The 12,397-nt window shown below is 34.8% G+C and overlaps 1 protein-coding gene across 1 annotated transcript in view; it reads right to left on the bottom strand.

Moving 5' to 3' along the window:
- LOC100889688 (baculoviral IAP repeat-containing protein 1e) overlaps positions 1-4,195 on the bottom strand; it is a 66,986-nt gene extending 62,791 nt beyond the window's left edge. The window contains exons 1-3 of the mRNA XM_030985960.1: positions 3,349-4,195; positions 2,094-2,254; positions 813-1,078 (exon numbers count right to left, since the gene is read on the bottom strand). Of these exons, the coding sequence (XP_030841820.1) occupies positions 813-1,078; positions 2,094-2,254; positions 3,349-4,002 (1,081 nt within the window). The 5' untranslated portion in view covers positions 4,003-4,195. The remainder of the gene's footprint in view (positions 1-812; positions 1,079-2,093; positions 2,255-3,348) is intronic.
- Positions 4,196-12,397: the final 8,202 nt, after the last annotated feature.

The raw sequence follows: 12,397 nt of genomic DNA, 5'->3' as shown, positions 1-12,397 counted from the left end.
CTGAAGGTGATACTCAATAAGTGAGGTGTCATATGAAAGCGCAGGTTCTTCTCTCTATTCCCCACAGGGCCGGTCCACCCCCAAAATTGTAAAAATATCTTGCTTAGACTAGAATCTAGATCTAGTCTACTCTCAAAGATACACTCATAAAAAACAATCGTGCAGATAAACTAGAGAAAGGCCAAGGTGGTGTCATTATAGTTGCCTCTTTTGTTTTCGGCATATAAAAGTATTAATGACTGCTTTAATATTCGAGAAATAGTTGTTTTTATACGCTCTCGGGAAGGTTACAATTGGGCTATTGCCCTCGGCACGCCTCGGGGCAATAGCACAATTCTAACCTTCCCTTGAGCGTATAAAAACAACTATTTCTCTCAAAGCAGTCATTAATACTATACTATTAAGCATGCAGGCAGCAAACCGTGCGCATACCATGCGCCACGCGTACCAAGCTTTATGTTTATTGTGACGCGGAGTGCAATTTTGTTTGATCCATTGGTACCATTGCACGGCGACGTCACTAACCTCACCATATACTTTGTACATCGTTAGTGACGTCAGCGTGCAATGGTGCGAAATGATCAAACGGAATTGCACGGCTGGAGAATGATGCCGTTCAACAGTACTTATAGCGCATGTCATGTGATAAATAATTGACTAATGAGGTTGCAAGAATCTTAGTAGGCGTTGTATAATCAACTTTATTGTTGGGGTGTGCTCACTTTTGTTGGATACTGCATATATAGGCCTTACATGTTTGATGAGGATGTGTGTGTGTGTTTGTGTGTATATGTATGTGTGTAATACTTTACCTCTCCGTACACTATCAGCAAGTTGAACCAGTTTAATGCTGTCTAACTTGTTGACTAGTATATCCCTCGCCTCACTTTCTTGTACTGTCTTCCGCCATTCGTAAAGCATCTGATAGGTAGCTCCCATGGAGTTGCCAGGCTTGTCTTTCTCAAACCGACTTAGTTGAGCCTCAGTGGATCCTAAAGCTAGTCCGACCTTCCTGAAATCTGAGGGATCCATACCGTCGGCAAGGAGATAGAGCTCGAGCTCGGTAAGAATTCCAGGGCTAAATTATAGGCAAAAGAAAAACATATTGCTTCGATTGTCTCATTTTCGCTCGCGTGAACATTGCCAGCACAAACCACTGACCTCTACCTCCTGAACGGATCATCGCCCATTCCCATTCACTATACGTTACGTACTAAAAGGCTGTATTGTCTGACCGTTCATGAATATTCATGTTTTTGCTAAACTTGGCAAAATGTTTGCTTTTACTAAATGAACAAATTACGGTGGGGGGTTGGATGAAATGGACATAATGAAATAGGCAGAAGTGATCTATGATAATTCATGCGTTTTATGTTTCGTGTGCTCGACCTATAATCTTCAAATCGCTTGGTAAACTGAGTCCAAAGTTAGACTTGTTTCACATGTGTATTATAGGCAATGACGTGCTTGCAACCTATTTTGAAAAATTACGGTGGGTGAACTTTCAAAAGTCAATGAGACATGAGGGCTCAAATGAAAGAGCTAGTGATAACGTACGTCGGGGTGGATGTGCTTTTCGTTTAAACAAAAAAAATGAATTTTTTAACGATTTTTTAAAAAAACGTCCATAGGCTAACATGTTAGGCTGCTGACGCTGACCATGCTCTGACGATAGGGGCGTCGTGAAATGAGACTAAACGGAGCCATATGTGATTAAATTCATATAGCGAATTCACTGTTTTCTGTTTTATGATAATTATTCACATTACCTATAATGCTGCCACTCCAACAACACTACAAAATATTAAAAGATATTTGGTCCTGTTAAAAATTATGAGAATATGCAAAATGTCTACACATTTTGATTTCATTCATCAATGGAAACGATTAATGTTTACCAGCAAGTAAATTGCAGTTATTCTACGTAAATTCAAACCTGACGCTTTGTTCAGCCTCGGGATTAACAAAGGAAATTATTCTGAGGTATAATTGAATTATCGTTCGGTAAACGTGATTTTAGATCCAGAGTCGGGTTAGTAGAATATAGAATAATGGAATTCAATCGTCATTTAGTTACTCTTCATGCTGCTTACTTATCGTTAGGACCAGGGTTTCGTTCTACGTCACCGGATCTCAATAGGAGTATGTTGTTCATGCCTGGACAGCCATTCCCTTTGATTGCATCTGCTTTACCGCTAGTTATCCCTGATCCGAGGACCGGAAAGGTCGGTGATCCATGATATTCCCTTACTTTCTGGAGGACAATTACGGACGGAAGAAAGTTTTGAAAAGGATGATCAGACATTTTTTGTTAAGAAGACCATGATACAAGTATATAGAATCACGAATGAATATTTTTTTTTATCTAAGAGTAAAGGGCATTTTAACTATTGATTACAGTGTAATGGACGTCAAAAATATAATCTCCATAGCAATCTAGATCGTTCTCATTTATAACTCTTTCAAAAAAAGAGTCCTTCTTACAAACATGACAAAAAGAAATATCATATACAGTGCGTCTCACACAAAAAAGCATGAAACCCTCCAAAAAATGATTATTGTGAACTATGAGCTGTATGCTTTCAAAAGATACAATGATTATATTAATCCATACACGCTCCACTGAGCAAAAGTTTTTGACAGTTTCGTGTCAAAATCCAATAGTGCAAGATTTGGCTAAAGCCTTAAAAATGTTAGGATCACATGACCTGAGAGAAACAAAAACTTTAAAATCTAATACGAAGATTGATTTAACATGTTTCTTTGGTAATGAGGACAAGAGTTATGCTATTATAACAACAAAAATGGACAGTGGAGATAATGTCGATGTTAAGGGTAAATAGGGTATATATTTATTGTACTAAAATGGGTCATAATGTGTCATTTTTCTCTCAGGAAGTGCACCCTTTTCAACCACAAAAGACGAACTATTCATTTCTCAAGGGCTATTTTTTGTTTTGTTTCGGGGGAATATCTTGTGGTGTGCGGCCCTGCCTTTGTTTCTTTTGCTGCACATTACCCTAATCATCTTTTCACACTTACATTTCATTTACGACATGTTCGCATGCGATATTAACGTTTCCACGGCTTACAAAAATCCGGAAAAATGGATTCAAAACAATGTTCCACAGTGAAGATTAATGCGATCATTGTATTATTTGAAAGCCTATTACTTTATGGAAAGCAAAGAAGTATAATTATACAGCTCACAGTTTGTTGAATATAACCAATTGAATTCTTTATCGTTTTTCTTTATTTTCAGAGATGCACTGTAAAGTTGTCTGTTTGTTTGTTGTTTTCATGTGAGAGGGGTGGTTCTCGGAAATACATAAAAAATCGCAATCATACCTTGATAGATGGTGTTGTTTGCTCGGTATTTCTCGTTGTATCTTGGCTGGGTTTAGGCGATAAGCCCAATGATTGGTCCTCTATCCTCGACGGTGTAGAGTTTGATGTCTCCTCCTTGTGTAGTTTGATACGAGCTGGCTCACCAGGAACGGCTGCAGGTACATGTGAGTACGACTCTGATGTGCCAACTTCGGGTTGGTCTGTTTTACTTATTTGAGAGGATTTGGTGGGGTAGTCAGGTGACATGAGATTAATGGCTATGTTTTTATTGTCCACTGTATCTTCCGTACATGGTCGGGGATCTGGGTTCTGAACGTCAGTGGTATCATGGAGAGGGTTGGTCTCATTTGCTGTTGGAGAACTACTGTTTTCAGCGCACGAAGACTCAGAGTGAGAGACCTCGTTAGGTCCGGGGCTTTTAACATCACACGAGGATCCACTCTCCTTGACAGCATCACACTCTGGACCGTCACATTGTGACTGAGTCTGAGAAGTATTACATTCTGAGTTGTTTTCTTCGGGTGACTGAAAATTCTTGGCTCTTTTGATCAAGTTGAAAAGTTTCCTCGAAAAGTAGTTGTAGTCATATTCTTTCTTCCGCCGACGTATAAACGTGCCAATCCTGACACGCCACTCACCGAGAGACACAGGCATGGTGACATCCAGATGCTGTGTGACAAATTAAATAAAGAAAACAATTACTATTAGAACTTATTTTAAAGTTATTCCATCACATTCAAAAAGAAAATTTACCTGTAACAGTTTCAATGTCTAGAGTTCAGACGTCTTTCTCAGTAAGCCGCCAATTTCCCGATCGCCAGTGGTTGTCGTGTTGGCGATTACTGCGTCATACATGTGTTGTAATTTCCATATTACGAACTGTTATTTTTTACATCTGTGAATTTGTATAAAAACCTTCACCCCACATTTCAATTATTGTAAGATTAGTTAAACATCTCATTGATTTACTTAATACCCAGGTAGGGATTATGTAAATTGAATATTCAAATACGGTTTGTTGAAAAAAGGAATGTCCAAGATGTCGGCTACTTATTCTTCACTAATGGTAACTGAAATGTGGGGTAAAGGTTTTCATTCAAAGTCACAGATGTAAAAAAAAAAAAACATTTGTAACACGGAAATTACAACATGTACCATCACCCCATCCTGACTCCCATGAACACACCACTGAGTCTACCAGGGAAAGTTACAATGCTACAATAAAAAATGCAATTCCTGTTCACTCATGCATAAAAGTTTGGTTTAATAAACCATGAGATTCACTCAGCAAATCATGAATGTATCATATCATCCTCAATTTTGTAAGCCCAAAGGATTTACCTCTCACAAATTGGAAGGCTAATCCCTGCACCAACTAATTTTCATACCCTTTACAAAAGTAAGCAGTGCTCACCCAAGCATATGAAAGTTGAGTTTATGAGCTTTTCATACATATAAAACTTTTCCCCAAAATTATATATTTTTTTATTCGGCAGCCATTTCAAAAGTGTAGAGTCTTTTTTGGGACGCACGGTAATGGCTACCCAGGGTGAAAAATTGCCTTAATAGACATGTGGCTGCTGCGGACAGGTTCTTAAACACCTAATTTATATCCATGGGAACCAATGTTTAGTGGCCAGGGGCGTCAATCCTTTTTGATTTTTTTTTTTTTTTTTTTTTTTTTTTTTGGGGGGGGGGGGGGGCATAATGGGGTAAAAAATGAAGTGGCGCTGACGCGCCAAGTTCACGCACAAAGGATTGCTAGCCTTCAAACAACAAAGGGTTCCCTCCCAGATGTCTATATTATCGGGTAATTAGGGTGTTTTTCATTATTCAACGTGTGAAGTTGGGCGCGATTATTATTATATTCGTTCCATATGGTGATATATGACGCAAACCCTCAGACAGTCTCTGACTCTATTCTGACTGAGGCGTCTCTAGATGCACAAATGTATTGACCGTGTTGAAACACTCAAATTGATATGGAGCTACTCCTTTGGATGAGTCGGTGACGGTAGGTGATGTTATTTTGCCACAACTTCTCGTTTCTTTTGTAAGAAATTAAACACCTCCTATTTATTTTCATTGGAAAGGGGGTGGTTTCGTTGTATATGTAATACAAAATGTAATATAAAAGAAATGTATATATAATACACATGCAATGAAAACATTAATGTGATCGCATATAGTAGGACTATCTCTGTATTATTTCTGATTTCTTGCTATCAAATTTTCTTTGCTGTGCTTTCTTCTTCCACAACTTAAACAAATGAATATTATGTATGCCTCCCAAACTTGAACTGGTACACAATATTTTTTTCTTGGCGACACAATCCTCTTATTTGTTTTATTGTTAGTCTTGAAAGCCTAATCATTTCTGCCGAACAACTTTGATAGATGTATGAGGATGTCCGGGTTAGTGTTACTTTGTCTTAAAGTTATACCGTCGTCATTTTTCGCTGATGCTTTCTTTCTTTTTCACTTTGTCTTCTTCTTGAGGTTTGAGGGCGAAAACTTAAAAAAAAAATGAAGGGGAATATTTCCCCATAACCAAGGATTTTTCATGTTGAACCCATATTAAATAACTGCTTGTTATGACCAGTTCCATAAACATGAAAATTAAGACTTCTTGTGACGGTTATTGTTAAAGAGTTCGGTCCCGAGACCCAATTGATCATGCATGATTGGCACACGTCTGTAAAACCCAGTCACATGCTCCTACATGCACTAACATGCACACACACACTTTTATTTTGCTAATGTATTATTCCTGCAAATAAGCAGATAAAAACATCAATAACAATTTCGTGAACATAATCTTGCATTATATACATGGATGCTCTATTTACAGAAAAGAAATAACATACATAAAACAAAATACATCACATAATTATGAACTACGTACGAATAACGAAAATCTTGATTTTTTTTTTAAAGCCAAGAAAAAGAAAGAAAAAAGAAAGAAAGAAAAAAACACACAAAAACACCCTCAACCCCCAACCACCACCCATCCTACTAAAACAAAAAGAAGAGAATCACCCTTTACCCCCTACACCCCCATCCATCCCACCCTAGGACCTATAATGTAAAACTCTATATAACTAATCACTCATTTATATGTAATGCTTTATGTTTTGAAATACGTTTGTTGGTAATTTTGTTCTCAATTTTATTTGTGTAGTACCATACACACGGACATACTAAATACAGCCTTTTTGGCTGAAAGTGTGTTTTTACCATGTCTAAATAAAATCAACAACAACATTAACCCCTGCATACTCTGTACTTGATGTTACCTGTCCTGGAAATCTGCTCACATTCCTTTAGAAATATTTTATACAAATACATAATTATCAATATTCTAAAATGTTACCAGCTCACGGGAGAAACATCGCGGATATAGGGTTTTTTCTATACTGCCTTACAATTTAAATCTTATTCTAATTTTACTGTTTCCAAGTTTTGTAAGTGTAGCCCTTATTTCCCAATTTTAATTGCTATTTCTTTTCTTGATCCTTATAATCCAATAAGAGTTTCTTTATGTTATTAATGGTTGGTAATACACCCTCTTTCCTTAATACAAATAAAATATATTTTACAATAAAATTGATAGTGTTACAATTTTTTTATTTTATTTGAGTATCTCACAAGCCAACAAATATATATCTCGCCAATTTAAGTTGTTTGTTTTTATCTAAGTCAAAACAATGTACTATAGCTTTCCATATCAATTTAACATTTAAAAAGACAAAAATATATGTGAATATGTTTCCCTTTCCTGTTTACAGTATGATGATGATTTAACTTCAACAAATCTTGCCCCATGTAGTAGGCCTAACTTAAAGTGTAGACCAGTTCTGGTCATGCGATTGCATTGTGAAAGAAACATAGAATCGATCAGAAAAGGTTGATCATCTAGCATATAAGTAGGGTGATCACGCTGCCTGTGCACACAGTCTGCCCCGCGAACACACACACACACAACAGCAGTCAGTTGGTAGAAATAGCAATTTTTGTAAATTTATTTTTAAAAAAACTAAACAATATTTTTTTAAATTTAATTGGGATATATGTTAAATTATTTAATAAGAATATTGTCTTTTCAGCCATGTGTGACATGGCTCGCTGATCGCCCATTGACTCGCACTGCTATTCTGCGTGGTGAAAATGCGCCTCAATGTATAAAACTCCCCAACACAATGCAATATCCTCATATGTTTTACTCATTGAATCAATTTGTTATTTACAATGAAGGTAGCCACAACTGTACTAGGGTCACCAAACTTTTTGGTACTCTAAATTTCAGTCCCTGTGGAATTTTATGGCCTCTTGAATGGTTTCTCGGAAAATCGTCATAAATCCTCAAATCTGACATATTTTAAATAGCCAAATATACTGTGATGTAGCTGAAAGTCTACAAATTCTTATCATATGATCGGTTTTTCTGAATAATTTGTGAAACACATGAGAAAATAGCTGTGACGGTGATCCAAGTAATTTCCATCGCCATATTTTATTGGCATTGCAAAAATATTTGGAATTTAAGGTTAATATTTGGAGTAAATATGATCTATATTATGAATATATGATTTAAAAAATGCCCAAAAAATGAATAGTTTGACTTTCCTAATTCGCATAATTAGTGCGCGAATATATAATTAGCTGAAATGACCTAATTTGCATATTTGATGAATATTCATGATTTTTAAAAAAATATTTCCATACCTGTCTGATATACATAGGTTTCACTGATGTATCATGTTCGGTTTTGATTTGCTTACATATGCGCATATTAAATAGGTGGACTTAGTTATTTTCACAACTTTTTCATATCTACAGATTCGCAAAAATGGCAATAATTACTCATTTTGTTGGCTTCTGTTTTCAAAACGGTAATAGATATATGAATTTTTTATTTTTTTTTCACAAAGATGATATTTTAGTGTCTGATAATTAAATTTAGTATTTGTGTCCGAAAAAGTGATGAATTAAGTTGTCAACTTTGTCGAATTTTGCCATTTTTGCCAATTTGACCATTTCTGGCAGGTTTTTCAGCAATTTTGCGATTAAAAAAAATGGTATAAAATCCCAACGCATTGACCGATTTCAATTCTGTTTTTTGTTTTTTGAAGCTTTCATAAAGCTTGATCATTTGCAATCATCAAATAACATGTGTTTGTTGTACTTACTTTTGGTGTGCTATACCTAGTATACGTATTGGTGTGTAGGCTACTGCAAGGTTCAGGAATCATCAAAAGCATAAGAAATTTGGCTCAGTCTTGGTAAAGCTACAGGCACTGTACACAGAAAGATGTATAAGGGACTACGGGATATCTATCCAGGCCGGATAGATATGATAATTTACCAAATATATCAATTAGTAGGCGGTTTCCCGGCAAATTTGTATCATCACGTATTAGTCAAAACATATCCTTTTACTTGATTGGTAATAAGAGCTTTCATTTCATATTTTTGAAAGGGGGGGGGGGGGGGTTCCAAAACTGGTCTATACCTTTAAATTGAAACTCTCTCTGCCGGCCTGCCTATCTTTAATGTTATTCTTGGTCTAAAAAAACAGTCACTCATTTCTTTATCTGTATAATTATAATTATTTTACCAATCCCTTATCTGTAATGATATGACTATTGCAATTCTTTAATAAAAATAATAGACATTTTTCTTGATGGTACGTCCTTAAAGCTTAATATTTTCTCCAAAAGACGTTAGTTTATATTATAATTTATTATTAAAGTCTACCTCATAAAATCGTACAAACCTAACCCATTCTTCCAACCCCTCGGAATCGAATGATTTATATCAATTGTAACAAATTCTCACTTCTCATACCAAGGTTAACAAAAGTCCATTTTCAATAACATATTTCAACATAATGATCCCTCGTTCTTATAAATCTTTATCAAATTACAACCTAATTACTCTTTCTCCCACTGAAATTAAAGTACATATAGTAACCCCAAAATAATTTCCGTTTTATCCACATTATACGCCGCGTTCTAACAAATATTTGAAAATAAATCATTTTAACTCCACCATAATTATCATTCTGATACATAATTTTTCTTTTTTTATACGATCTTTCCCTCCCCATATAAATTCAATAATATTTTATCCACTTCTTTATATACCCATAAAGGGACAACAAGGAGGGATGAAACCTAATTTGACTTTGTTAATGCATAAGTTTTCAATAAACGTATTTTGCCCAGGATAGTAAAAACCCGTTGTTTCTACTAACCCAGAAGCTTTTTTTATTTTTTATTTGACTTATTATTTCTTTATAATTCAAATCATCTTTTAATTTAAATTCGAATGAAGAATTAATACCCCAACATTGGCCAAAATTTATAATAAAATTCCACTGTGAAACCTTCATTTCTAGCGGCTTTATTCCATTTCATTTCTTTCAAAACCTTAAACATCCATCTTTTGTCATTTTACCTTCACATAATTCTCTGTTCTGATCATTTAACTTGAAACATCATTGAAAAATAAACCATTATTTTGACCTTTATCATTCCTCAAGGAATATAAGTGTGCATAAAGTATCTTTACCTCTTTAAAATTCAATTTCTATCCCTAATAATTTCTCCACTTTTCTTATACAATTCTCTTATGACAGAGAATCATTAAACTTATTCAAATTATCTTTTTTCAACTTGATAATATTAATAATAAACCTAAATGACTAACTGATTTTCTAAATTTCAGTTTCCAACGCCTCTATTTCAAGTTTCCTTAATTTTACCATTTCACGTGTGTATTTAATGGGGTACACTTTTTTTCCTTATTTTTTTAATTAGAGATTTCATTCAAAATAAATCATTACATAATAAATCATATAAAAATAATTCCATACAAATACAAATCTTCATTTTGTTTTCATAACACGAATACATTATTCACAAAACAGTAAGCAAAGAAGAAGGATAATGGAATGAAATCACTAAATTTTTCTAAAAATAATAATCACATACTGAACTTAGTAATTACCATCATTCATGGAAAATAACATATACATATACATATATATTTTTGTTTTTGTTTTTGTTTGTTTTTAATAACATATACATATTTGTATACGATGCCTCTTCCGTTAATACCCCCGCCACCCCTCAACCCCTTTTACTACCTCACCCCCCTCCCCCGTTCACATTCACACTCACAAACATACACAGATTCACACGCGCACAACACTGGAACTCCAGCCAATCACCACAAGACCCGCACACCAAAGACACTCCCATTCACACCAAACAAAACACTTATCCACCCAACACGTAAAACATTGTACAAAATTCATACAACACCCAACCATGTACACACGTATCTAACATCGTAACTCCATACAGCCTGAACCCTTAGGCATAGAGCCCCATTCTGTTTGATAGTTAGCCAAATCGTTAGGAAATATTATCTAATTGAGTGGATAAGGCAGTTTTCCTTCCTAAATATTCTTAAAAGTGTCCTTCAGATCGTCTGAACCATGCTTGCACATGCAAATTCACTTTGATGGAAAAAAGAGTAGGAATCCACACTTCCAAACACACACACACACACCACACACACGCACACTCACACCCTTACGTATCATTTTCTTAGCTATGCAGAATACATGTAAATTACATGTCAATTTATTTCAGATTTTCATCAGCAATATTTAGTCATAATCTAAAATATTTTAGCCCTTGCTGCAAATTGTAAACTCGACATTAAAATCGTGTGAAATTATATCGTAATTATATTACTTGAAAATAAATTTTGGACAAAATGATCAGCTAGTTTCTTAAATCATTATCAAAGGTGCTTATTTCTGGTTGTAACTACAGTGTCAGTCAAACAAAAACAAAAAAGTTTTCACCTAGAAAATTGCTAATTATTTTAAAAATCATCTATGAGCAGTAAATTATTATACATCTTATGAAAGACTATTTTATCCAAAATCGTTTGGTATCAAATATCAAATATCAACGAACATTTGTGCGTGCGTGTGTGTCTTTTTGTGACTTTGCTTTTGCAAAAAGCATATGCAATGCATTTTATTTGATACATTCAATTCATTCTCTCACTCTGCTAATCCCAACATAATACATCCTGTAGGCATCACTTTGGCGCAAGTCGATTTTTGCACTCTTGCAAACAATGCCTCCTATTCATCCAAGCGTGAACACATACCACCCCACATTGATACCAAATGATTTAAGATAGAACACTCTTTCATAAGATGTATAACAATTTACTGTTCATAGATGATTTTTAAAATAATTAGCAATTTTCTCGGTGTAAACTTTTTGGGGGGCTCACATGGTATACACACACAAAAACGCACTTTGTCAAAGTAACAACGCTTTAGCGGGAGAGCGCATCTGGGTTAGTTACTTCCTTTTTTTCCTGTCCAAATGGATCTTAAAATTTATTCACAATTCGTTTCCCGCTCAAATCGTCCTGTAAAATACCCTAACAATATTTAAAGATCTATCCAATAGTTTAAAAAACAATTTTGTATGAACAAAAAGGAAACTTTTGAAAACAACACATTTTTTCCTCACCAAACCAAAATAATTTGTTAGTCAGGTTAAAGGGCGTATCAGTTTGCCAAAATAATACTCGGCCGTAATTTGGAAAAGGGGCTTGTATTGGATTTGTCAAGATACGCCCTGTTGCCGCATTACTGCCAACCATTGTTTGACCTAATGAGTGCAACAAAATAAATGATTTTGTGAAACAATATTTGAGATACATCATACCATCTCTGAAGTAGTTAAGTTGTGGAGTTTCAATTTTTTCAATTTCAATTTTTTCACCATGAAATGTTTTTAACACAAATTACTACTTAATACACCCCTTTGCCATATCATGGTTGTTAATACCAGTACTTTAACAAAGTCCATGATGTAGACTTTTGTATCAAATATCAAGTATCAAGTTTATTTGTCTTCCAGAAAACACATGTGACAAAATATAATAGAGTATAATCATAACAGTACAATGTAGAATAAAGGAAGACGAGGAGATCTTGGTTGAAGCAGAG

The sequence above is a fragment of the Strongylocentrotus purpuratus genome, unplaced genomic scaffold (genome assembly GCF_000002235.5).
Source record: "Strongylocentrotus purpuratus isolate Spur 01 unplaced genomic scaffold, Spur_5.0 spur5_scaffold_15, whole genome shotgun sequence".
Lineage (NCBI taxonomy): Eukaryota > Metazoa > Echinodermata > Echinoidea > Camarodonta > Strongylocentrotidae > Strongylocentrotus > Strongylocentrotus purpuratus.
This window is presented reverse-complemented; position numbering and strand designations above follow the sequence as displayed.